At 53.8% G+C, this 27595-nt stretch overlaps 1 protein-coding gene across 1 annotated transcript in view; it reads right to left on the bottom strand.

Moving 5' to 3' along the window:
• The window catches only part of ACSF3 (acyl-CoA synthetase family member 3), a 52271-nt gene that overhangs the window by 11458 nt on the left and 13218 nt on the right, over positions 1-27595 (bottom strand). Inside the window, exons 4-7 of the mRNA XM_059481437.1 lie at positions 25828-25982; positions 25288-25433; positions 18872-18984; positions 6016-6142 (exon numbers count right to left, since the gene is read on the bottom strand). Of these exons, the coding sequence (XP_059337420.1) occupies positions 6016-6142; positions 18872-18984; positions 25288-25433; positions 25828-25982 (541 nt within the window). The remainder of the gene's footprint in view (positions 1-6015; positions 6143-18871; positions 18985-25287; positions 25434-25827; positions 25983-27595) is intronic.

Raw genomic sequence — 27595 nt, 5'->3', positions numbered from 1 at the left:
TAATAATGGTAATAATAAAAACATTAGAGCAGATCCCCCTGCTCCGTGCAGCCCCTGAGGGACAATCAAACCTTAGCAAAAGGCAGAATCACCTCTTCTTTTCCATGCAGTGACCTGGGGCCTTGGGCACTGCCAGGGATCCAGGGCAGCCACAGCTGCTCTGGGCACCTGTGCCAGGGCCTGCCCACCCTCACAGGGAACAATTCCTCCCTAAATCCCTGAAATGGGATGGAATTGACCAAGATGGGATGGGAGGGATGATCCCCAGCAGCCAGGGGCTGGTCCCAGGCTCTCCCTCCAGGCTGTGGGAGCAGCACTGCTGCAGCAGAGCAGGCACAGAACAAAAGGGAAGAGCTGGATTTTGGAGCTGCAGGTGCCTGCTGTTCCCACTGCCTCTCAGCTGGGGAGCAATTGCTCCATGCCTCTGGAAAGGAGCCTCAGTGCAGCAGAGGTTCTCAAGGAAGGGAAGGGTTGGCATCCAAGATGTTTGATACGACGAGAGCAGAGCTTCAGAGAGTAAACAAATTCTGTGCCAAAAGCTGCTCTCATTTACAGCTACAAAAATCCCAAGTCACTCTGAGCTGCTGAAAACATCAGTTTCACCAGCAGCCAGGGAATCAGAATCAGGGAATCACGGAATGCTTTGGGTTGGAAGGGAGCTTAAAGCTCATCTCGTTCCACCCTACCCATGTGCTGGTGACCCCAAGGCTTCCAGTAGCCAGGCAAATGAAATGGAAATACTATAATGGAAATACTAAATCCTCAAGGAGAAGGAATAAATACTCAAGCAGGAAGCAGAAAAGGGAATTCTCTCTCCAAAGTGCTCTGAGTGTGTGTAAGGAGCCTCTGGGGGTGATAAAGGCTGATATACCAGAAAATATTCCATTTTTATGTTTTTAATTTTACAAACACTTCTTAAATTAGGGCTGGGTGGACAGGGGAGCCCAGTGTATGCCTGGTCTGGCTTCTGCTCCTGCTCCTTCCTACAGCAGCGTGTTTGGGGTCCCCCTGGCGTTTTTGGGGTGTCCTTCCATGGCATTTGTGGGAAGGAGGCTCCCAAAGGCAGCAGCTGAGTGCTGCCATCCTGCCCCAGCCCAGAGCTGACCCCACAAGGAGCTGCTCCAGGCAGGAGCCCCTGCTCCATCCACAGGGATCTCACCAGTAACTCACATCATTCCAGCACATTGCAATTAGGGAATCATCTCTGTAAAAACAGAATTTGCATTAGCTGGATTTGTGAGTAGGAAAGCCACTGCAAACAAACAGAAAACCTGCAGATTAAGATGCTAATTAGATGCATTTCTATTTATAATCTGCCTTGATCAGCCTCAAGTATTTTCTCTTTCAGGTGTCTGTGCTCCACCCACGGATGTGAGCAATTCCCCTGGCAGGGAAACACCTGCTGCTCCCTGGGGACAGCCAAGCATGGGGAAAAGGCTGAGCCAGGGGGACAGGGCTGCATCCTGCTCCTGCTCGTCAGGGCACAGCCCCAGAGCAGGCAGGAGCTGTGGGTGACCTGCCCTGGGCCTTTCCTACAAACAGCACATGGCTCTGTGCTGGGAACTGCAGGAGGCTCTGCCTTTCCCACCAGAAGGGGTGGGAATCACAGATTCATGGAATTAGCTGGAAAAGATCTTTAAGATCATCAAGTCCAACCATCAGCCCTGCACTGCCACCACAGTCACCACTAACCATGTCCCCCTGCGTCACATCTATGTTTTTCCAACACTTTCAGGGATGGGGACTCCATCACTGCCCTTTCCATGAAGAAATTTTCCCCATCTCCACCCTAAACCTTCTCTAAGGTCATTTTGTCTCATTCTGTCCCTTGTTTCCCCCCCCGGCTGTCCCCTCCTGTCAGGGAACTGTGCAGAGCCACAGGGTCCCCCCTGATCCCCCTTTTCTCCAGGCTGAGCCCCTTCCCAGTTCCCTCAGCCCCTCCTGGTGCTCCAGTCATGATGGGAGGGTTGGATTTGATGGCATTGAAAGGTCCTCCCTCCCCCAAAGTATTCCATGATTGTGTGGAATCTGCAGGGGCCAGGCTGGGAATGGCAGGGATCTGCAGCTGGTGTCAGCTGAGTCTGAAAATGGCACAGAGACAGCAGGAGGTGACTGAGACCAGGCAGAGGCACTGGGACCATCCCCTGCACTGGGACTCAGGGCTGCATGCTCCATTTCTGGAGCCAGCTGGGAATTCAGGGCTGAGTGGGATGTTCCCAGCTAAGCCAGGGCTTGTCCTTGGTGCTTGGATTTGTAATCACAGTGGAAAAACAACTTCTTTTTGTTGTTGAGTTTTGTTTGTTTTGTTTTGTTTTCCCTGGAGCTCCTCCTTCACTGCAGAACACCCAGAAGGAATAAAGAAACAGCAGGCCCACTCCGTTCTCCCTCTAAAGCCTTAACAACAGGATATGAGAAGTGTTTTGGGCATAGGATTTATTACTGATGGGGTTCAGGGGCATTTGTGACCTGGGCAGAAGGATCCAGCAAAAATTCACTGATAAACCAAGATGTAACAATGTGAAAAACAGCTCCAAGGTTGTGGGGGTTTTTGAAATGCAGCTCAAAGAAAGAAATTTAAAAGATATGAGTCATCATTCTGCAGTGAGCATCAAACAAGTTAAATAACTCTTACTTTCTTAACAACATATTAATCAAAGTGCATTGATTCTTGAATCAGATTCTACTCCCAACAAGCTCTCTATCTTCTCCATCCTGATGCATGCATTAAGAGAGTTTTATTCTGACAGATACAATATAGCAATCAATAAAATCTTATTATATGGAGCAGGGATACATGGATTTGTTGCAGGATTTATGCACTACTTTCAAACCCGGTGCTATTTCATGTCTCAGCCTTAACCTGTAATTGAAAATAAATCTCCCTGAATACACCAGATTCTAATTTTCTGGATCTGTGGGCAAATGTGAATGGAAGCTGCCCTTCCCTGGGGGAGCAGGCTGCTCTCAGGCCCTGTGGCTGCCCGGGGAGCACGGCTGGAGTGGCAGATTTGGGCACCATGGTGGGCACCCAGCACGCTCCCAAAGCCTCCTGGCGCTTCCAAAGCCACCTGGCAGTGGGGACAACACAGCCTGGCAGTGCCAGGGCATGGCCCAGGGGGGCATGGCAAGGCTGGGAGGGAGGGAGGGAGGGATGGATGGATGGATGGATGGATGGATGGATGGATGGATGGATGGATGGATGGATGATGGATGGATGGATGCATGCATGCATGCATGCATGCATGGATGGAGGGATGATGGATGGATAGATGGAGGGATAGATGGACATCAGGATGACCATGGAAGCTGCTGTTTCTCTGCTGCTCTCCTCCAATTCCCAAGTTTTGGGAACTGGATCATGGTTCACAGGATTTTGCTCACAGGATCATGGAATGGTTTGGGCTGGAAAGGACCTTAAAGACCACCCAGTGCCACCCACTGCCATGGGCAGGAACACCTTTCACTGTCCCAGGTTTCTCCAAAACCTTGCCTTGGGCACTTCCAGGGATCCAGGAGCAGCCACAGCTTCTCTGGGCACCCTGTGCCAGGGCCTCATCCTAAAAAACCTCTTCCTTCCCTCTCCTCCCCTCTCAGGAGCAGGTGAGGGTTTGAGGCTGCCTCTCACCTGGCAGGGCCTGGCACAGCTGGGCAGGAGCTGGGCAGGCTCAGCAGGGACAGCAGCCAGATGCCCACAGGCGTTTTTCCTCTGGGCTCAGCTCGGCCTCAGAGGGCTTGGTGCCACTTGGATGGATGACAGCAGGTGGAAACCCAGCAGTCTCCCTGGAAATGGCTGGAGGGGACTTTGATCTCAGCAGCTCTGTCAACAGCGTTAATACAATAAAAATAATCAAATTCACTGGGATGGAAATGAGACATGGAGGGATCAGCAGCCAGCAGCACAAATCCCAGGGAATAAAGAGGATGGGAGCAACAGCACATCCCCTCTGCATCACCAGGAGTTCAGAGTCTTCTCAGAAGAGCCATGATCTTGAATTCATCAAAGTCACTGGGTTTTTTCCCCATTTTTTTGGGCAGGGCTTGGAGCAACCTGGTCTAGTGGAAGGTGTCCTTGTTCATGGGACAGGATGAGCTTAAAGGTCTCTCCCCATCCAATCCACTCCATAACTTTGTGAGGGACCTGGCCACCACCTGCAGCCTGCAGGTCACTGCTGGGGACACCACCAGGGTCAGCAGTGAGCAGAACACTGGCACAGAGTCAGGAAAGCCATGGCTGGGGCTTTGGGAACACCCTGTGCTGCCATTCAGCCTCACCTGTAAAACACTCACCTGGATGACCTGGAAGTGGCAGACACAGGGAATTACAGCCTGGATTCACCTCTGCTGGATCCTGCCAGTATGGTTTTGGCTCCAGGGTAACCAGTTTGTGCTTAATGGGGATAATTCACCCTCCAGATCCAATCCCTGTGACAGGACACAACCCCTTTCATTCCCTCAAGGGTTTTTTACCACCACAGGACATTTGCCACCTCTGAGTGATCTCCAGAGGCTGCTGATGAGGCTGGGGCAGGCAGGGTGAGGATGGGGCCATGGGATTGTTCCTGGCACTGCTGGATAAATGAGGCTTGGGAAAAACCCAGTCCCACTGACCTGATATCCACGAGAGATGCAGCAGGAGAGGGAAGGAAGGGAAGGAAGGCAGAGTGGGGGTAGGGATGGGGAAGGGAGTTCAAACCTCCCACCTGAGGAAAGGGGGACATCAGGGAGGTCACCTGCCTGCTGGGGGGGTTGTCCAAGCCCCCCCTGACCCACCCTGAACCCCCCACTCCTGTCACTGCTCCCCTCGTTTCCAGCTCTGAGCTTTGCTCAGTGGGCGAAAGGGTTAAGTTTAATTTATACTGATTTCTATTTAATATCATTCTCTCCCCGTAGGAGCCGGCAGCTGTGAGCTGATTGTAGTCCCTCATTATGCAGTCTGTATCACTAATGGCCTGTGACAAAGGCATGCCATCTTCCCGGCCTTACCCCCGAGAGCCAATTAAACACACATACTCCCTTCCTGTTTGCGGCGCATTACAATGAAATTAAACTGAATTTCAAAATCATTTTCTCCTAAAGACATCTCTTTGCAATAATTAATGCACGCTATTCCTTTGCAGCTGAAATATTCATCAGGAGTGTTGACTAGAAAAAATTTTTGAAGCTGATTGCCCTGCACCCCACGTGAGGGCTGGCGATGCTCCGGTCCCAGCCCGCGGTGCCCGCCTGGCCTGGGGACTCGAGGTGACACTGCTGGCAGAGTGAGCTCTACTTCAGGAGAACAATTAGAATAAATCACAGCTTCTCCAGGAAGCAGCAATAAATCAGCTTACACAGGAGGCATCAGAAATCCAGCCTGACTGCTGCCACCACGGCACTGCTAACACACAGTAAAGAGGGGAATGGGGAAATCGCAGCTGCGGGTGGAATGGGAAAATCAGAGAATCCCAGAATCACTGAGGCTGGAAAAGACCTCCAAGGTCATCAAGTCCAACCCGTGACTGATCCCCACCGTGTCACCCATCCCAGAGCACTGAGTGTCACCACCAGCTGCTCCTTGGATACCTCCAGGGATGGGGACTCCAGCAGCTCCCTGGGTAGCCCCTGCCAATGAACAACCCTTCCCATTATGAAATTCCTGCTGATGTCGAACCTGAGCTTCCCCTGGCACAGCCTGAGGCCATTTCCTCAAATCACTGGAAGTGGAGCCCAACCCCCACCTGGCCGCACTCCCCTCTCAGGGGGCTCTAGTTGGTAGTTAATGCCTCTGAGACACAATCCCTGTGTAAATTGAGACAAATCCCACCTGTCTGCAAAGCTGAATTCCCAGGAAAACATTGAGCACCGGCATTTCATGCTTAGGAGCAAAGGACCCCAAACACGCCCCATCACTCGGTGACTCACCATGGCCGAGGCTGCATGGAAGCACATCCAGCCTGCACTCCCAGCTCTCTCCAAGCCCTCCCAGCCACCCCGAGCTGCTGTCCCTGTCCCTGTCCCTGTGCCAGGTCCCCGTACCTGTCCGGAACCATCCGTCGGGCGTGAAGGCGTCCGCGCTCTCCTTGGGTCGGTTCCAGTACTCGCGGAACACCGAGGGCCCCTTCACCTGCAGCTCCCCCTCCTGTCCCTCCAGGCCCGGGGTCACCTAGGACAGGCACACAGTCAGTGCAGCTCCCATCACCTGTCCCCAGTGTCACATTGCTCTGGCTGCCCTGGGTGACTGCAGACCCTGGCAGGGGCTCGGAGACCCTGGCATGGAGTCACAAACACCCGTGCCATCCATTTTAGCCCATGGAAACAATTCCCAACTTTGTGTGAGGATTTACAAGCCACAAGAGTTTGAGTAGAATGATAGTTAATTTGTCACAAGTTGAAAAAGTAGAATTTTGAGGTTTTAGAATGGGGGTTCAAGAGGAGGAACCAAAATGGAGGAATCTGGGTGTGTCCTGTCCTTCTTGTCCTCCATCTTCTGCTGTGATGGTGACACTTCTGGATTGGTTTAGACAGACTGTCTAACATAGGTGATAGGTATTGGAAAATTATTGTAAATAAAGTACACGTAGTTCTAAGTATAAAAAGTTAACACCACCCCAAGGGCAGGCACTGTGCCACAACCCGACCTGCCAGACAGACCTCAGCAGGTCAGAGAAAGAATGGAATAGATTAAGAGAAAATAAACAACCTTGAAAAGCAGAACTGAGGAATCTCAACTTCTTCTTTGGTCACAGGGCTGGGAAAAAAGAGATTTTCTAATACCTTGGGGGTCATTTCAACCACAGAAACCTGAGACCCCAGCAGCACAGCAGGAAGCGCGCAGGACCCACACCATGGGCTCCTCCAGCCCTGGCCGAGCTCCACCACACCCTGCCCACCTGCAGGACCTCTCTCCTCAGGTGGAAGGGCTCACTCATCCAGGTGTTTTTGATTTCCAAAGCACTGGCAATGAGCACCTGTGTTATAAGAAAACAAGGATTGCCATCCTGGAACTTCCAGCTGCTGGGAGAGAGGTCACACGTGCAGAAGTGCAGGAAATACTCTTGGGGATGGGATGGTCCTTTCTGAGCCCTCCCAGGGACCCAGGGGCAGCCAGAGCTTCTCACAGCCAGGAATTCCATCCCAATCTCCCATCTAACCCATTCTCTGTCAGTTGAAATCCATAACCAAGGTGTGCAAAGGCACTGCTGGGATGGCAGGGTGCTGTGGGATGTGCCTGGACACACTGCTCCATGGAGAACAGCTCAGGAACAGGAATTCCAAACCATTTTCCCAGCCACTTTGTACTTGAGCTGCTGCAATGGCCAGGATCCACCTGGGACCCCAAAACTCAGCAGTGCCAGAAACAGAGCCACAAGGGAAAGCTGTAATAGCAGTGCTGGAGCGCCAGGCAGTCCCAGGGCAGGGCAGGCTCTGCAGCCTCTGATGGAAACAAAGCTTCCCTAATGGAAAACGCTTAGAAAACTGCTTCCTAGGCACCATTTTAAAGTATTTCCTTCCTCATGTCCTGTCCTGGAGGATGGGGTGACAAGGGGATCTCTGCACACACAGCCCAGGCTTCCAGAGCCCTGGTTGGGGATCAATTCCCTGCCTGGAAGATGATGCAGGGAAGAAAAGTCCTTAATGCCAGTGAGGAATTTTGCTGAGTGATGGCAGAGTGGGGATGGTGCTGGGTGAGTTCCCCCCAGGGATCTGAAAGATGGAGCTGAAGTCCAGACTATCCATGAGGTCTGGAGGGCCTGGAGCAAAATTCCACACCTGCAGCAGCAAAGGGCACAAAGGATCCAAAAATAGGCACAAGGAGGCACAAAAAAGGGCACAAGAGGCACAAAGGGCACAAGAGGCACAAAGCCTCCATGGACAAGAGTTGCAGGGACATGGTGGGTGGCACAGAGGGACCAGCAAGGCTGGTTTCAGGGCTCTTACAGGCTGTGTGGAGTTTTATGGTGCAGCTCTTTCTTCTCACTCCTTTTCCTGACGTTCCAGCTGTGGCATCACACAGCAAGCAGCTTCCTGAGCAGTGTCCTGGTGTTCAGGCTCCTTCCCACTCCCCAGAAGGGCTGGGGAGGGGCTGGCAGAGCTGAGAACCTGCAAACAGCTCCCTGAACTTCACCTACACACCCTGCCAGGCTCTGGTTGCTTCTTGTCAGCCCTGAGCACGAGAAGAGCTGTAAATCTGTCTGCTCCAAACCCCTCCAGCCCCATCCTGCCCAGGATTCCACAGTGCCAGGTACCTGCAGAGCCCCAGGGCTCAATCCTGCCCTGATTTACCTACACAGTGCCATGTCTGGTGTGAATCAAGCCTTGAACCCACTCCAAATTTCCTGTCATATCAACTCCAACTTTGGCAGCGGCTCAAGCCACATCTTATCTCAAGCAGAGCCCCTTGGCAGCAGGCACCTCCCTGTTGTGTAATTTAATGATGTTATGGCTGGCTTGCACACAGTAAAACAGAGGGGCCGTGACGTTACCTTAATAGGATTTTGCTTGCTGCCCTCAGAGTGTCACCAGCGTGGCACAGGGGCACAGACAGCCCCAGCCCTGCTCCCAGTGAGGCACAGACAGCCCCAGCGTGGCACAGGGGCACAGACAGCCCCAGCCCTGCTCCCAGTGAGGCACAGACAGCCCCAGCGTGGCACAGGGGCACAGACAGCCCCAGCACTGCTCCCAATGAGGCACAGACAGCCCCAGCATGGCACAGGGGCACAGACAGCCCCAGCCCTGCTCCCAGTGTGGCACAGACAGCCCCAGCGTGGCACAGGGGCACAGATGGCCCCAGCACTGCTCCCAATGAGGCACAGCCAGCCCCAGCATGGCACAGGGGCACAGACAGCCCCAGCCCTGCTCCCAGTGTGGCACAGACAGCCCCAGCCCTGCTCCCCAACAGCAGCAACTCAAATTGCAGGTTCATGGCATTCATCTCCTGCCAGCTGACCCCTCTGCAGTGCCAGGTACACCGTGCTGGCTGGCTCTGGCAGCAGGGATGGCACACACAGCTGGGGTTTCCTTTCTCACCCCAGCCCTGGTGGCTCCTGCTGTTCCAGCACGGCTCGATGGCACGAGCAGCTGCTGGAGGCATCACATTGCTGAGTGCACCATCTCCCCCTCTCCCAGGGCCATATTTTAATGCATTCCAGCAAGTTTAACAGCCAGGCACAGCGTGGCCCTGAAGGTTGTTAGAGAGCTCCAAAAGCAGTGGAGCTGGACCAGCCGGCTCGCGAGATAAAATTCCATTTTCCACGCATGGAAATAAAAGGTTGTAATAAATCCTTTGAAGGCCTAAATCTGGGTGATTAGAAAATGCATATTTCCCCTCTCCCCGGTGCCATTTTACCTCTCTATTAGGAGGGTGGTGCGTAAAGGGCTGGGAACCCTGGCTGGCACAGGCCTGGGTTGTTGAGGGGCCGTTTGTTCATTTGTTCGTTTGCTCCCTGCGGTCTCTGCCCCACCAGGAGCTGCAGCTCGGAGCTCCAATGGATCTCATGGAATTAGGGAAGGCTCAGAGCTGCCTGTCCCTCTCTGGGAAGCAGCGAAGGCATGGTGGATTCCTGAGCAGAAACATGTGGGACACACAGAGGGGAAGCTGGAGGGTGAGGTTTGAGGAGGTCAGAGCGTGTTCTTGGGTGGGGGATTGGGAGGAAAACAGACTTTTAGGAGAAAACCCAAATACCAGGTTGCAAACAGGTTTTAGAGAGATCCACTTAAACCCTACCAGATGCCTCCTTCCCCCTTCACTTCCCAAATACCCACAGAGTCATGGAAGTGTCTGGGTTGGAAGGACTTCAAAGTTTATCCAGTCCCACCATGGGCAGGGACACATTCCCCTATCCCAGGGTGCTCCAAGCCCTGTCCAGCCTGGCCTTGGGCACTGCCAGGGATTCAGGGGCAGCCACAGCTGCTCTGGGCACCTGTGACAGGGCCTGCCCACCCTCACAGAGAAGGATTTCTGCCTGATATCCCATCTAAGCCTGCCTCTTTTCAGTTTAAAGCCATTCCCTGTGTCCTGTCCCCCCATCCCTTGTCCCCAGTCCCTCTCCAGCTCTCCTGGAGCCCCTCTAGGCCCTGGAAGGGGCTCTGAGCTCTCCCTGGATCCTTCTCCTGCACAGGGACCTGAAGTTGGTTTTGCTGAACCTCTTTCTTGGGGGAGCCCAAATGCTGTGGATCAGAGCATCATCTCTCAGCAGGGACCTCAAAAAGGACCTTGTAACTCCATGAAGCAAAAGCATTTTGACTTGTGGGGAGGAAAGAAATGCTTCTGCAGCCCTGCCTCCTCCCTGCTGCGCTGCTCAGCTTGGAAGTGCTTGGCGTTTTTCCCCACCTTGTAAATAAATGATTACTGTGATCAAAATAATTAAGCAACTGAGCCCTAAAGTGACTAATAGAAGCCAATAATTTATATATGTGAGGTTTATGGAAGTGACAGAGCCCTTTTACCTCTTCTGCCAGAGAAGTCACTTCTTCCTGGTGTTTGCTGGGCTTTTTTAACATACCAGAGCACAGGAAATGATACAACAAAGCCTGAAGGACTGATCCAGCTCTGTCCTGCACCCCAGTCAGGCTCCTCACTCCTCCAGACACCTCCCTGTCCCCCTTCCAAGGCTTTGGTGGCCCAGAGCCTGTCCCAGAATCCCAGGATCACTGAGGCTGGAAAAGAGCTTCAGGATCATTGAGCCCAAGCTGTGCCAAATCCCCACCTTGTCCCCAGCACTGAGCACTGAGAGCCACCTCCAGGTGTTCCCTGGGCACCTCCAGGGCTGGGGACTCCAACCCTCCCTGGGGAAGGTTGAAAACCTTTTCCATGAAGAAATTCCTGCTGCTGTCCACCCTGAGCCTGCCCTGGCACAGCCTGAAGCTGTTTCCCCTTGTCCTGTCCCTGTTCCCTGGAGCAGAGCCCGATGTCCTGGCTGTCCCCTCCTGTCAGGAGTTGTGCAGAGCCACAAGGTCCCACCTGAGCCTCCTTTTCTCCAGGCTGAACACAGCATCCAACAGCTCCAGGCCTGGCCCAGACTCTGCTTTCCCAGACCCCACCACAGGCAGGCCTGGTGTGGGAGGTGAGGACGTGCTCACCTGCCTCCTGCAGGATGCTGGGGATAACACCTGCTCACCAGTGCCTCTAATCACCATTCCCAGGGCCACACTGGAATGGATGTCCTAGGACTGGGAGGTGTGTTAGAGCATTACCAAGTTCCCAGGCAATCTGAACTTTCCTAATTAAAAATTCCCTGCTAAGTTGCCTGGTTTTGCAGAGGCATTATGGTTCCTTGGAGCTCCGTGTCCTGCAGCAAACACACGAGCCTGGCAGGAGGCAATTTAGACACAGAACAATTTTCCTCCTGCTGGAAAAAGGCAGATTTCTGCTCCTCAGGGACACAGCACAGAGAGAGCAAGGAAAAAATAAAACCCCAACCAAAAAACCCCAAGCTCAGGCTGTAATCTGCGAGGCCACATTTCACATCTGTTTTTGCAATGTTAACTTTTATAAAAGGGCTGGGAATAACACAATCCATTTACTTTTCATTTTGGAGAGTTATAAATTTAAAAGCAAGGCTGGTGCACAGTGGAGCTGGAACACTGAAACTTATTTTCAAACAACCCAACCCTCTACTTACAGCAAACGTTGCTCCACTGAAAACAAAAGTGATTGTCTATATTTTTAGGCAATACTGAAGTGTTTAGGTTCCCAGCCTGATCAGCTCCAGATGATCCCAAAAGCAGGACAGAAAACGAGCCAAGTTTGGGAAAGGTCAGCCCTTCTCACAGTTGTTCCATGGACACAGAAGCTCTTGATCTATATTGACACCGTAAATTAAATGTGTGACACTGCTGCAGAGATGCCAGCAGCTCCCCACGCTGCTGTTCTCATCCCTGTGCTTTGCAGGCTCCCTGGGATGATGAACGAGGTGAGATGTCAGCACATCTTCCCACTGCCCCTGCTCTCCTCCTTGGATGTGCCCTCAGCTGATTCTGGGCTTGGAGCAGGCAGAGGACCAGGCAAGGACTCCATCAGTGGCCTACCTGGTAATATTGGGATCATATTCCAATATCTTTGGTTTGGTTTCCCCCAGCCTTCCCTGTAAGTGCAGTCTGGGGGCTGTGATGAGCTGTGACTGCACAGACACTGCCCACAACCTCTGACTGCTCCCTGTGCTGAGCCATGCCCTGCAAGAACCCTGGAATGAGACAGTTCCTCCTCCTTCAGCACCTCCCCACCATGCCCAGGGCTCCTCCACAAACACCCCAAATCCTCCCTCAGCTACAAACAGGAATGTTCTAGTGGAAGTTCCTTGCCCATGAATGAGATAAGCTTCATCCTTCCAACCCACACCAGTCTGGGATATTGTGGAAGAACAAAACAACAGCAAAGAGATTCATGGAGGTCTTGAGGGTGCTGTGACAAAGGTGAGCTCAAAGGAAACTCTTGTGGAAAGAGGGCTCCTCTTGGCAGATATACATCAGAGAATGGAATCGATGCATGAGTTGAGTAAGGAACAGCATGTGACCAATGAGGAGCAGGTAAGATGTTTATAAAGGAATAAAAGCAGCCTGGGCAAGGAAATATTCTCCTGGAATCGGGGCTGTCCCTGTGATGGGAAGAATTTTCAGCTGAGAAACAACAGGACATGATGCTACTGCAACCTCTGCCTCTATTTTACTACCGGGAAGAAATTAAACAGAGCTATGGCCACAAATTAAAAATAAAAACCAAACCAGAGGGCAGACAGAAAGAAGGAAGGAGATATAAATACATCTGAGAATGGAATCAATGCCTGAGTTGAGTAAGGAACAGCATGTGATCAATGAGAAGCAGCTAAAATGTTTATACAGGAACAAAAGCAGCCTGGGCAACAAAGTGGAGACTCTTGAATTACTTGGTCAGGACACAAAAAAGGATCCTGAGGAGATGAGAGAAATATGGCAAAAAAACCCAAAATAACTGGAACACACACAAGTGCAGTGTCCAGCGCTGAGAGGGCTCTGGAAGGAGCTGAGGCAAATGGAAAGTGGGAATAAATGCAGGGTGTTTTTATCAAAGGTGGATTGTGCCAGAAATCCTGAGGGCTGGGGTTGCAGAGAGAAGAAAAGCTGCAGATCTAATCCAGACTGCCTTCAAGAACACATTCCCCACACTGCCTGATGGAAGGGATCATGGAGCTGAGGGAAAGCTCCTCATGGGAGATGCAATGGGGATGCTGCAGGTAAAGTTCACTTTTCAGTGAAGGATGGTGAACTTCACCAATACACGAGGATGGGATGGAGCAGGGACAGGAAAACCAGTGAAAACTGGAGGAGAGCTGCTCTGGAGGTGCAGGAGCACTGAGGGCAAGGAATGAACAGGTCTAGGCTGAGGTGTGGATGGGATAGGACAGGAACAATCCAGGTGTTCCTTCAGTTGTTCCTCTGGGACGGTACAGGCAGGGCCAGGTGCCACATCCTGCCCATCCCTGGCCATTCTCAGGAGTGCCAGGCACAGGGGCACGTGCCCATCCCTGGCCATTCTCAGGAGTGCCAGGCACAGGGGCACGTGCCCATCCCTGGCCATTCTCAGGAGTGCCAGGCACAGGGGCACGTGCCCATCCCTGGCCATTCTCAGGAGTGCCAGGCACGGAAGGCACGTGCCCATCTCTGGCCATTCTCAGGAGTGCCAGGCACAGGGGCACATGCCCATCCCTGGCCATTCTCAGGAGTGCCAGGCACAGGGGCACATGCCCATCCCTGGCCATTCTCAGGAGTGCCAGGCACGGGAGGCACGTGCCCATCTCTGGCCTCTGCAGAAGAGCAGCTACAGCCTCACCAGCTGTGCTGGGATACCTGGATGGGTGAGGAGAATCCCACAGGGATACCCAAGTGCCCACACCCACACCAGCCAGGGGGTGCCCAGTCCTTCAGGACAACCCTGGCAGCTCAGTGGGCACCACGCCACGGGCTCTGAAGAGATCTGGGACGATCAGAGCGAGGTGGAGCCGCTCCTGGTCCCCTCCATGGGGACACCAACAGCCAAGAGCTGCATCACAAGCACGGGGGACAGAGGCAGCTGCCCCCAGCCCCACCGAGGCTCTGGCAAGCAGCAGGGCTGGGAGCAGATGGCACAGCCACGGGGGGCACGGGAGGAGGGGACAGAGATGCCGGTGGCTTTCGGGAGGGAGGGACAGCCACGGCCGAGCCCGCTCCCGTCCAGCTCGACAGCTTGCATATGGATAAACGAGATAATGACAACCTTTGGAAGGGGGGGAAGCCCGTGGCACAGCGTCCTCCTGCTGCCAGCTCCTGCCCGTCCCCACGCTCCCTCTGCAGCCCCGGCGAGGAAATTGCTGCCCGTGAAAGCCCTGGCTGCAGCCCTGGCTACAGCTGGGGAGCCATTCAGCTATTGATAGCCCCCCTTTGTCAGCACCAGGGCTGGGCTTTGGTGAGAGACAGCAATTTGGGAAAGATGAAAAAGAAAAAAAAAAAGAGAAATCCAACAAAAATGACAACCCCAAAAAAGCCAACAAACAAACAAGGGGAGAAGGAGAGAGACAATACCCGACAGCTTGCAGGGTTTCCAGGCCTCTGCCAGCTGGGAAGCTGAGCGTATGAAATATGCATTGCACTGAACAAAGCACACTGAAACGCTCAGAGCTGGAGAGCTGTAACCCTTTCCTGGGCGCCACAGCCACAGGGACAGCTGCCAAAAACCCAGGGGGAAACACCCCATGGGATGAAGCACCCTGGGCTGTGGGTAAGGATCACTGAGCCTGAGGGGTCGGATGGGCCCAGCAGGCAGCTGGCCAAGGAAGGTGGGGAGCTGAGAACTGCTCTGGATGCCAGTGGCTCCACTGTGGGGTGACTCAGGGCAGTGCTGTCCCTCACACCCACTCCTACACCTCTGCTCCCAGGGATGCTGGAGGAGAAGCCTTTCTCCCAGGGCTCCCAGAGCAGCATCTCTGCAGGGAACAGCTCTGCATCCCCCACTCCGGCACAGGCTGGAGGTGGGGACACAGTCAGCGCTGTGACTCCCATGGCACTGTCACCTGCTGCCCTCGCTGGCTGTCACAGGTGTCCCCAGGCTGCTGGAGCAGAGGGGATGTGTCAGGCTGGTCACAGCACCCACAGAAAGCAGCACAGGACAGGCTGAAACCCTGAACAAACGGGACGAACAGAGCACAGGGCTCCTGAGAGGAGACTGAAGGCTTGAAGGAAAGGAATCCAAAAGAAATCTCCAATCAAGGGATGGGAGAAAATGCAGGGCAGAACAGAGATCCAGCAAACTTTCAGCTAAGTAGATTATTGATCTTCAGGGCGTGCCAGGAACCAGCTTTGCAAATTGCAGCGGTCCCCTGCTGCAGGCTCAGGCAGTTATGGGATGGCAGAGCAGGAACACTCCCCAGCTCCTGCCACCCACAGCCTGCCTCCTCCTCCTCCTCCTCCTCCTCCTCCTGTTTGGGTCGCACACGGAAAGGGACAGACGGTGTTGGTGGGGAAGGAACAGCTCGGATAACGCCGGCAGAGGTGGGGCAGGAGCAGGAGCCCAGCCCAAGGCGGGCAGGGAGGGCGCTGACCCTGCGAGCTCCGCACACAATTCCTTGGCAAGGGCAGCGCTCTCCGCTCTCTGCTCACTGTTGGGAGGGCTCTGCAGGCACAGCCGAGCTGTGAACGCCTCCCACATTGCCCTGAGGGTGCCTCAGCCCCGGCACAGAGATCACCTGCTCACAGGAGCCCGGGGAGGAGAGATGGCTCAGAGCCCGACTCCTGCTCAGCATGCCCCCGGATCAGCCCCATGGTGCTTGAATCATGGAATCATGGAATATCCTGAGCTGGGAGGGACCAACAAAGATTATCAATCCAACCCCTGGCCCTGCACAGGCACTCCAGCAATCCCACCCTGTGCATCCCTGACAGCATTGTCCAAACTCTCCTGGAGCTCTCGGGGCCAGGACCATTCCCTGGGGAGCCTGGGCAGTGCCCAGCACACTCTGTTTTCCTAATATCCAACCTAAACCTCTCTGGCACAGCTCCAGCCATTCCCTGGGTCCTGTCCCTGCTCACCAGAGGGAAGAGATCAGTACCTGCCCCTCCTGAGGACACTGAAGACCCCCGAGGTCTCCCCTCAGTCTCCTCCACTATAAGGCTCAGAGCCCTCCCGTGAGAAAGGCGAGCAAGGATTTGTTCATCCTTCTCCCAGGAGGCAAGGGAAAGGCAGGGGGCTATCTGGTGACACCAGCCAGCTCCTCCCATCCCTGGGGCAGCCCCTGTGCCGAGGAGGAGCTGGTTTTAACAAAGCCGGGCCTTTCCCAGACTGCTGGGGCGTGAGGAGCACTCGGACTGTCAGATCCGCCCGGTTTTAAATAAATTCCACTGACGCTGTGTCCCCCGACATGAATTATTAACCAAGCATGATGCACACAGCGCCAGCAGCAACGGCTGGGGCGGGCACTGAGCAGGGGAGGCTCTGCCTGGCACCGCAGGTGTGAGGAACAGGAATTCCAGCATCCCTGGCAGCAGAGGTGTTGTCACCATGGCTGCCACCTGGTCACGCCAGGGACAGTCACACTCCGTGCCCAGGGCACACAAACCCCAAACTCCTGGCATCTCCACGCAGCCATCTGTGCCAACACATGCTGGGAGCAGGGACTGCTTTTCTCACCTTGTGACAGTCCCAGGGACAGAGGCAGCTGGCTCTGCTCTGCTCCTGGAAATGCTGTGGATGTCCTGGAGGTACCCAGCCAGCCACTGTCTCCTAGGGTGGCCTGAACAGACGGGACCATTGCTCTCCCTGCAGCCTGAAGAAACTCCCAGCTAAACTGGGACAAGAGGAATGGCGGGTGACATGGGGACAGCTTTTCAGAGAGGAACCAACCCATGAGCCAATGCCCAGAGGCAAATTACCACCTCCCCACACCCTCCCCTGCTGATGACTTGAGAATTCACCAGAACTTTCAAAAGGTCCCCAGGGGAGAGCCTGACGGAAAGTGAACCATCAGCAAGGGGCAGGGAGCCAAGGCCAGCGCTGGTGGGAGCTCCTGCAAGAATGTGAGCTCTGGGTATGGGCCACACTGGGGGCTGCAGGTGGGAAATCACCAGGAAAAAGGGCAATTCCTCTGCCCCCAAAATAAACCCAAGCAGCCTGAAGCCAGAGGAAAGAGGAGAGTTATGTGAAGACCAGCTCTGTGAAGCCCCAGGGAGGTGCTGGGCTTCCAGCACCAGACACAGATCATCTGGGCTCCCCCTCTCTGGTCACTCAGTGCAATGAGAAGGGAGGGGAAGGAGTGCTGAGCGGAAAAAATAACATTTCATATTTTTTCCTCTCATAATTCAGTAGAACAACATCCACATTTCATCCTGGAAGGAGCTGCACTTTGGGGATTCTCGTGTCTGAGACCTAATTTGTAAAGTGCCCAGGGATCCCTGAGGGGAAAAAAGCATTAGAGGATCATTATTAAAAGGGACACACTATATTTCATGTCTCAGTTCCACACAAGTGGAAAAAAAAGGCCAAGAGCAAACTTTGGGATCAGAGGACAAACCTGTGAAATATAACACACATCCAGGAAGTGACAAAAACAGGACATGGGGACCCTCCTGCTTTGCCCACTGCTCGGCCACGCCACAGCAGTGACACAGAGTAAAGAGCAGCAAAGAGGGTTTTTTAATAAAAGCCACAATCTGTGGTGCCTCCCAGCTGTACCCTGGGCTGCTTTACAAGTCTGGGGTGGATCCAGCTCTTACAGCATCAGAACACAAAACACAACCTGAGCACAGCCCACCCACGGGGCTGCCTGTGGCCCTGCTGGCTCCTCCACCTGCCACCAGATAATTCAGACAAAAAAAGATTTTCTTGAGCCTCTCAGCAGTGCTTACACCAGCAGTGTCTCTGGCACAGCCCTTTCAAACCCTCAGCCTGGATGGCTGGATGAGAAGCCATTTCCCAGGGGAATGAGCAAAGGAACCTGTTTCAGGTTGAATCTCACGCCTGCCTGTGTCCCACCCACAGTGTCACTGCTGGGGTCACTCCTGTCACACACTGCATTTATCTGCTCAGCCAAGCCCAGGCACCAGCAGGGATGGATCTGCCAGAGCAGCACAACACCACAGCGAGGGTGTGGAGGGGAGGGGGCAGGAATGCAGACCCTGCTCAGCCACTTCTGTGGCAAGGGACAGCCTGGACCTTGGGCTGGGGCAGGGAACACTCAGCACCCTGCACTGGGGTAGAATATGATTCCCATCCCAGATGTCTGACCTCTGGCACACCACAACTGTGTGCAGGTATCACGTGGAGCTCAGCACTGAGCTTGACTTCCATGGCAACCTGATGGGTTTCCCCCAGTGCTGTTTCAAAATGAATGCAATCCCCAAGGCCAGCAGTCCTGCCCTTCCAAGCACAGAATCATGGAATGGCTTGGGTTGGGAGGGACCTTAAAGCTCGTCTCGTTCCATGGGCAGGGACCTTCCACTAAACCTGGTCAGAGTCTAGTGAGTCTATTTCAGAGTGAGATAGAATATGTTTAGATTGGATATTGGGAAGGAATTCTTGCCTGTGAGGATGGTGAGGGCCTTCTCTGGGTACCCAGAGAAGCTGTGGCTGCCCCTGGATCCCTGGCAGCGCCCAAGGCCAGGTTGGACATCGGGGATTGGAGCAACCTGGGCTATTGGGAGGTGTCCCTGCCATGGCAGGGGTGGCACTGGATGGGCTTTAAGGTCCCTTCTAGCCCTGTCCATTCCATGATTGCACGGACAGCACCCGTCCATCCATAAAGCACCACAGCTCCAGGAACCCACCAACGAAGTACAACAAACCCTGTCACTGAGTCCACAATCCTTGGGCTTTCAGAGGCTGGGAAGGACAGACCTTTCCCTGAGAGCAGACCCTGTCAAAGTGAAGCAGCGGAGAAGGAGGAGGCAGTACCTGTGTGCTGTTCTCATCGCCCTGGGCGTGGATGCTGTAGGAGCGGGCGCCGCCGCTCAGGGTCTCGCTGGCGATGCGCACGGCCACGCCGGGCAGGGGGGTGCCCACGGAACCTGGGGGCACAGAGCATGGAAAACGGGCATCTCGGAATCCAGCACATCCCTCTGCCTGCCCTGGACTGCCAAACCCCTGCCAGGGGGCGCTGAGACCATGGCACAGAGCCCAAGACACTTATGACCCACGGAGCAAATTACCAACCTTGTACGAGGATCTGCAAGCCACGACAGTTTAAGTAGAATGATAGTGAATTTATCATGGGGTGAAAAATAGATTGTGGGGTTTTTAGAATGGGGGTTCAGGGGGCAAGATGGAGGAATCTGGGTGTGTCCAGCCTTTCTCCTTCTTCTTCTTGGCCTCCACCTTCTGCTGGGATGGTGGCACTTACAGATTGGTTTAGAGTAGAAGCTCACTGTCTAACACAGGTGATAGGTATTGGGAAGTAGCTGTAAATATTGTACATGCAGTTTTTAGTATAAAAAGATAACACCACCCCAGGGGAGGCAGAGTGCCTCTGACTGTCTCAGCTGGACAGGAAAAAGAATTTTACAGATAAGAAACAATAAACAACCTTGAGACAGAGAAACTAAGAGCTCTGACTCCTTCTTTGAGCACTGGGCTGGGAAAAGAGACTTTCTAACACATTTTGGGGTCACTGTGACCAGCTAGAGTCCTGAGAGGGGCACAGCAGGGAAAGCACACAGCCAGGAGGCAAACAGCATCTCTAGCAATGGCATTTGCTGTGCTGCCCTAAAGGACTTCCTAGCTGGGAGTGTCCCTTGAGGAAGGGGTGATCCCACGGTGTGTCAGGAGCAGGCAGTGTGGGAATGCCTCTGAATGTGTCTCCAGCCCTCAACAGACCCTCCTGGCCACTCTTTGAAGACATCTGCACCTCTTCAGAGCTCAGGAATGAAGCTGTTTCCTTTTTGGCTTTTTTTTTTTTTGTTTTGTTTGTTTGGTTGGTTTTTTGTTGGTTTTTTGGTTTTTTTTGTTTTTTTGATTTTTTTTTTTTTAAGAAAAAAAAGAAAGGCACCACAAAAGCTACACAAAGCTGTGAAAAGAGTGAGCACAGCAATCACTCTGCTCCTCTACAGCCTGCACCTGACAGGGGAGGCAAAGGCTTAACAGCTGAGAATTGCCAGGGATTATCTCAGTTTTAGGAGACATCAATAGACTGGATAGAAAACATCACAGGAGAAAAGCAGGGATCAAAACCACCCCGTTCTTCCACAGGTTTCAGTTTCAAAGCCAAGGACCACTGCTGAGCTCCAAGCTGTGTCTGGGACCCAGAGCTCCCCAACCTGCAGCTTTCCCACCCCCTGGGAAAGTTCAGGGCCTGTTCTTGCTGGGGAGCACCTGAGAGCTCAGCAGAGAGGGCAGCTCTGTTCTGTGACCTGTGGGATGGGCAGCAGACCTCAGCAGGTCTCACTCGGCCTCCTGATGGTTCCTGATGGCTCCTGATGGGGCCTGTGACCTTCATCCCCTGGGAGCAGGGAGAGGGACAGCAGCTGACAGCAGCCTGTGGCTCAGCAGGACTGGACAGGAGTGAGTTTCAGCTGGAGAAAGACTTTTCACAAGGGCCTGGAGTAGCAGGACAAGGGGGAATGGCTTCCCACAGCCAGAGAGCAGGGTAAGATGGGATTTCAGGGAGAAATTCTTCCCTGGGAGGGTGCTGAGGCCCTGGCACAGGTGCCCAGGGCTGCCCCTGGATCCCTGGCAGTGCCCAAGGCCAGGTTGGACAGGGCTGGGAGCAACCTGGGCTAGTGGAAGGTGTCCCTGCCCAGGGCAGGGAACAAGATGAGCTGAGGGATCCCTTCCAAACCAAACCATTCTGTGATTCCATAAATCGGTAACTGTGCTCTTTAAAGGATGATCATTTTTTTCCCCTGAAGTGCCTCCAGCTGATGCTTTCCAGGTCTGCCAGGATCACCTTGACACTGGGAATTCCCTAGAGCAGGGCGTGCAGAACCTGTCTGCCTCACATTTCAGGCATTTGGGTTGGAGTGGCATTTTCCCTGCCCTGCTCTCCCTCTCCTGTTGAAGCCCTGGAGATGCGCTATCCGTGACATCATGATTGTGTCTGCTACATTGGTCAGTTGCCATGGAAATGGATATGTCGTCGTAGCCCAGATTTATGGCATCCCTGCAGGATCAGCCAGGAGCAGATGGGCTATGAGGGAGTGAGATTTTATTGCAGCAAAACGACCCGAACAATTAGCAAATCTGGCTGGAAATAAACACAAAGCGACGTGGCAGCCCCGTGATCCGTGTCAGCTCGGCTCAAACTGCCTTTGGCACTCTGGTCAGACAGCACAGCCACGGCCTCCCCTCAGCACCAGCACCCCTGGGCTGCTGCCAGCTCCAGGCCACACACTGCCAGGAATCAGAGACACAGGGCTGCAGCAGGGCAAGGAGGGGGCACGAGGCAGCAGTGCCCTGAGGTACGCTGTCAAGGTATTTATGGAATCAGAGAATCACAGAAGTTGGATCCCACAAGGATCATCAAGTCCAGCTCCTGGCTCTGCACAGGACAACCCTAAAAATCACACCATATGTGTTATAAACAATCCTGCACCTGCCATGGCAGGCTCCAAGAGGCCTCATAGCAAGTAACAAGTCACAGAAAACACCCTCAGTGTTGCATGGAAGGTTGCTGGAGCCACCTTCTAGACTTCTGTGGGAACAGTTCCTCCAGGGTGAAAAACTGTGTGTGAACAGACTCCAATCTGCCCACAAAACATGGCACGTCTGTGGGCAGGCACCAGTCCTGGAAAGCCCATGGAGGGAGCAGAAACCAATGCAAGGAACTGCCAGGGGCTCTCACAGACTTGCAATTTTTCAAATCAAGATCAGGCAGATGCCTTCCTAGAAGATGTTCCTTCCCTGGATGCAAGCTGCTGACCTCAACGTGGAAATGGGCAGTGATTCATGGGCAGCAGGACCCCAGGATTAGTGCCCACTGCTGGCCCCAGCCCTTGGCAATGAGACACCAAAGATGAGCACAGGGCTGGCACAGAGGAGGTGGCATGTTCCCCACACAGTGTTTCAGATCACAGTTACTAACACAGCCCCACCAGTTCCTCTCCTGCTTGGCTAAAATAAAACCAGCATGTACAACAAGTCCCTGGTGGAGAGCTGCTTCCTTATATTTCTGTCTGGAGAAGCTTTTCTGGTATTTAGGAAAAGTGACAAACTTTGAAATCAACATCTGTAAAGGTTGAAAAAGCCCCTACCATTGATTAGAGCTCCACAAACCTGCCAGGATTAATAGAATTTGTGCAAAAACAATGACTGGAGCTTCCCAGGTGTCAAAACACACCCTGTGCCAACTCCAACAGGTCAGCAGAAATTTGGGCTCATTCCCAAAGGAGCAGCCCAGGAAGTTCTGCCTTCATCAAGCCACAGTTGCGGTGATCAGAAGGGGCCAACACTCTGCACTGGCTTCCTTTTGTCCCCGGCCATAATCCTGAGGGGAAACTGGGGAGAAATCTCTGCTGCTTCCCCTCTGCATCCCTGCAATGTGCAGACTCCTGGATGCTCAGCACTGCTGGCACTTCCTTTTTCCCCCAGCCATAATCCTGAGGGGAAACTGGGGAGAAATCTCTGCTGCTTCCCCTCTGCATCCCTGCAATGTGCAGACTCCTGGATGCTCAGCACTGCTGGCGCCTCGCCCGCGGTGTCACCGCGCTGCAGGCAAGGCAGGAGGGGGTGACACCACTCTGCTTTCACCCCCTCTCCTCCGCTTAAAAAAGTTGTCAGCTCTTCCCAGATAAATTTAATTGGCCCCGTGCTCTGTGTCCTTCGGTATCTGGGTAGCTGGGGCCGCTGAGTCCCGGGAGGATTGGGGCAGGCCGACGATAAGGCACTCAAGGATCTCACTGTCAACAATACACGGAGTCCCCGCTGTAGCAGCTATTAGCTGCTCTGATCTAAACCTCCAATTAAAGTGGTGATTAGGCCCAGTGAGGCATTCTCCGGCCATGAATTATTCATCTCCCTTCACAGTAACAGCACCGGGGGGGATTAGAATGAGAGCTGGTGAAAACAGAGGCATTTTAAGCAGGGTTTTAACCATATACAAGCAAACATTTATCTTTCAAATCTTTCATCTTTGCTGCTTCTGGAAATTAAAGCTCCCACATCCCATGCCTGCCCCTTCAGACCTGTGCTGAGGGTGGAGAGAGGGGACACAGTGCTGGGGACACGGGCAGGATGGGCAGGGTCCAAGGACTCCACTTCTCTCCTGCCACACCAAGGCGGCAAGGGAAGCCCCGGGATCTCTCCTCAGAGGCTCATGAATCACAGAATGGTTTGGAAGGACCTTAAAGCTCATTTCATTCCACCTCCTGCCATGGCAGGGACACCTTCCTCTATCCCAGGCTGCTCCAAGCCCTGTCCAGCCTGGCCTTGGGCACTGCCAAGGATCCAGGGGCAGTCAGAGCTGCTCTGGGCACCCAGAGAAGGGCCTCAGCACCCTCACAGGGAAGAATTTCTTACCAATATCTAATTTAAACCTAAAGTTAATTGTGGAGCCATTCCCCCTTATTTTGTCACTCCAGGACCTTGTCCAAAGTCCCACTCCATCTCCCTTGTAGGTCCTTTCAGGAACTGAAGGCCACAATTAGTCACCCCAAAGCCCTCTCTTCTCCAACAACAATCCCAATTCTCTAGCAGAGGTGTTCCATCCCTCTGCCCCTCCTGGTGCCTCCTCTGGGCTCACTCCAACAGGTCAGAGCAGGGCAGGAGGATGTGTGCTGCTCCCAGTCCAGGAGAGACCCTCTGGCAGATGTCCCCTGCTCCCAGCCCACCTCAGCTGCCTCTGGGATCTCTGTGGTACCTGGTGACCTCCCAGCCAGCCTCTAACAGGGCACTAGATCAAAAGCTTTTTCACAGCTCCAGTAAATTATGCCTCAGCTTCACCCATCTGCTTCCCAGCTGACACTTCCTGAAATAAATTAATCAAGCCTATTCAATTATAGCCTCATTTCTGAATGGCTTCTTGCTGATCCCCACCTTTGTGAGACACTTCTCTCCCCTCTGGGGGCTGCAGGAGCCCCTGGATGGGGCTGGAGTGACAGTCCCCAGCCCCTCTGCACAAGAGGGTTTGTGCCCAGGTGCCCTGCAGACCCCAGGATCCACAGGGATGATGTTCAAGAGCACAGCCATTAGCTCTGGGGCAGGAGCTGCTCTCCTGGGTGCCAGCTTGTGCACTGCCATGCTGCTTTCAGTCTTATTCCTTTTCCCTTTTAGTCCCCTGGGAAATTTCTGGAGTCTCCACTCCTTTTCCCTCATGAAAATCAATAAAAAGCAAATATTCCACAGGGCCAGTGCAATGATGCCTGCCCTGTCACCCTGGGCTGTGGGGCTCACACACAGCTCGAGCTCCTGCAGATGGGAGTCTTGTTTTTCCTGCCTGCCTCCCTCTCCTGCCTGCTGGAGGGAGATAAATCTGGCTGAGGTGGGGTGAGGGAATGACAGTTACCCTGCAAAAGTAAAACAGAATTTGTGTTCCAAGCTGTTCTCAGGCTGAGGAGTCAATGAGGGGGAGTTTTGGCTTCTCCTCTCCCTGAGCCACCCCTGCAGGACCCAGCTCCTGCATGCCATGGGATTGGGGTGCTGAGGGAGGCTGTGACACCCAGGTCCCCCTGTGGGGTAACACCAGTTCCCCAGGAGGCTGCATATGGTGCCATGCCTGCACAGACAGCCTGTGGGGAGGCAGGTGGCACGGGGTGGGCACACAGATGGCCACGCTCCAACCACAGGGAGAGTGGGGGCATTTCACATTTGCAATGTCTCAGATCAATTTATTTCTAGGTTCCAGAAAGTACAGCCATGGAGAGGAATCACAAAGCGGAGCTCAGAGAAGGGGGGGAAAGACAAGGAGAGAACAGGCCCAGAGTGTACAGCGAGGTGTGACAATTTTGAATTCCTGAAGAGGCAAGAAACAGGCACTAAAATAAGAGTAAGCAGACATCCTATTTTGAGTGTTCAGCACTGATGGGTTGGACAAGCACTGCTGTGTGGAGAATCCTGTGTGACACCACCCAGAAATACAACTCCAGGCAGCAGGAGCTGAAGAAACGCTCCCTCAATTCACTAAGACTTTGAAAGTAACAGAGCATCAGTCTGGAGTGTGCCAGCCTGGTCAGGGCAGCGGGCACCACTGCCAGCTCTGCACACACAGCTCTGATCCCTGGGCAACCCAGCAGCCCCTTCCCACACACCCACACCCTGAACCCCCAGTGCCAGTTCCCAGCAGGCTTGTTCCCAGCGTGGCCTCTCCTCACTCCTGTGCACAGAACAGCCCAGAGCACCCCCAGCACAGGCCTCCAAACAGGGGCACCCCTGGGGACTCCTACCTGGCACTCGGACTCCATGCAAAGGGTTAGAAAGCGCCATCCCAATCTCAGTCATCCCATACCTCTCCAGCAAGGTGTGCCCCGTGATGCTCTTCCACTTCTCCAGGACAGGCACAGGCAGGGCTGCTGAGCCTGACACCATTAACCTGCACAGGGAAAGGTCAGGTAAGAGTATCTGAGAGAAGCTTTGCTCCAGGGAATTTGCAGCCTGACACAGGGGCACAAACAGCTCTGCATAAAACCTGCAGCCCCAAAATCCCCTTAACCAGCACCAAAGATGTCCCTCACATTCTCAGCCTGATGTGGGGTTTAACCTAACCAGGACAGCCTCTTACAAGAGATCCTGGGCTGCAGGACCATGTGTTCCACAGGGTGACACACAACGAGCCCCTTCTGGCTCTCCCATGCAAGAGTGGCTCATAATTAAATAATGTCACCCTTGTTCCTGTCACAGAGACACCAAAGCACAACAGCCAGCACTGAAAGAGGTGATGCTGAAAGGAAAACCTGGAGCACCCAGAGAGCCAGCAGCTCACCCACCTGATGTTCTCCTGGCAATAGGCACGCACGAAATCCTGCACCTGGGGCTGGGTGAAATGCTCATCATAATATTCCATCAGCTTGGCATAGATGGTGGGCACTGCCATGAACACATTGACACGGGGAGCTTCAGAGCTCAGGAGCTTCTTCCACACCTAGGAAGGAAGGGAACACACATGGATGAAAATACACCTTTGCTATCCAAGATTTCTTGGGAGTACAGCTGGAAGCTGTTGTGTGCCCCCACCCCTGTCCAAAACAAGCTCCCAACTTTCATCATGCCCTTATTTCCCAAGGCATAACGCTCATCTCTTGTCCCACCAGTGGATCCCCCACCCACCATCACCCTCGAGATGATGGAAATGGCATTTGTAAGTCCTGTCATGTTACAGCCAAGAATTTGCTCACGAAGATGGAAGCTTGTGGCAGAATCAGCTCATTCCCCTGTCATGCACAGCTCTTCAAAGGCAGCACACAGCCACCAGTTTTCCAAAGCATGGGAGCTTTTCTTTGGAAAGACACAGCCCACACCTGATACTCAATACACAGCCACCTCTTGGAGCCACCTCTGAGGCAAAGCTGGGAAGAGGGAGGTCAGGCACTGGGAGTGAGATTTCACAAAAGTGGTGAGGTGCTGTGAGAGAGCAGTGTCCCTGGTGAGGTCAGGGGAGCCATCAGAATGCACAGGTAAAGCAGGGACAGCAGCAGACAGCAGCAGCTTTTCAGGAGGGCCACCACCCCAGCCACACTGTTCCTGAGAGGAATATTCCCTGTGGGAATAATGTTCTTCAGCTGCAGCTCCTGCTGGCCTGTGGGAGCTATGAATGGGGAAAAAATCCAACAACACCTCAGGGATGGGAGCCAACCATGGCTCAGAGGCACACAGTCACACCTGAGCCCACTGCTCCCACACCTCAGCACTGTCCCTGCCAGGTAAGCTCTTCCCAAGGCAGGAGGGAAGCAAAGCCATCAATAAATCAGAGCCCTGTGTCCCTGTGCTCTGTCCCTGCCCCCCGGTGACAAATGTGTTCCCTAACAGCTCCTGACACGGAGCGCTGCCTGGGCGCTCCCGGCACGCCCAGCTGCACACGAGGCAGGCCCTGATTGAAGGTGAGCCAGGGATTCTCCTTCATGCTGTCACTCTGCCCCTTCCCTCCGTTCTGGTTCTGCTCACTCTGCTCCCTTTCATCCCTGTCTCCTCCCCCCGCAGCTCGCACTCCGCTGCCCCACAACAATCAGCTCCTAAAAACCCTCCCAGCACCGCGGGGTTGTGGTTAACAGAGCAGGAGAGCAGGACACATCCACAGAGGCAACGTCCCACCCTACAGGAGGGAGCTCACGCTGCCCCCAGCCCAGGGCTGGCCCTCATGGGGAGAGATGAATGCACAAGGTGCAGAGGCACTGCACACCCCGGCAGGTGGGACATGAACACTGCAGGATGCCCTGGGAAAGGAGAGCAGAGCTGGGATGTGACTTCCTGCACTGATGCTGGCACAGCCAGACAGGGAACATTTCAGTCCCTGCAGAAACCCCCTACCAGACAGATTAGGTAAAATTGCATTTACAGGGGTCTAACCTCCCTGTGTTTGAACTGATACCTTGGAACAGAGACCTGACAGAGATAAATGGACAAAATAGGTATTTATTGCAAGGCCTTGGGCAGCACAAGAGCCTGGCCAGGGCTGCACCCAGGTTGAATCCAAGGTGGATCCCAGCCACAAGTTTTTACACTTTTATAAGTTTTGGTTCATCTACATATTGGGTTCAG

This window comes from Ammospiza nelsoni, chromosome 13 (assembly GCF_027579445.1).
Source record: "Ammospiza nelsoni isolate bAmmNel1 chromosome 13, bAmmNel1.pri, whole genome shotgun sequence".
In the NCBI taxonomy this organism is placed as follows: Eukaryota; Metazoa; Chordata; class Aves; order Passeriformes; family Passerellidae; genus Ammospiza; species Ammospiza nelsoni.
Note: the sequence above shows the minus strand (reverse complement) of the source record. Positions and strands in the feature narration are given on the sequence as shown.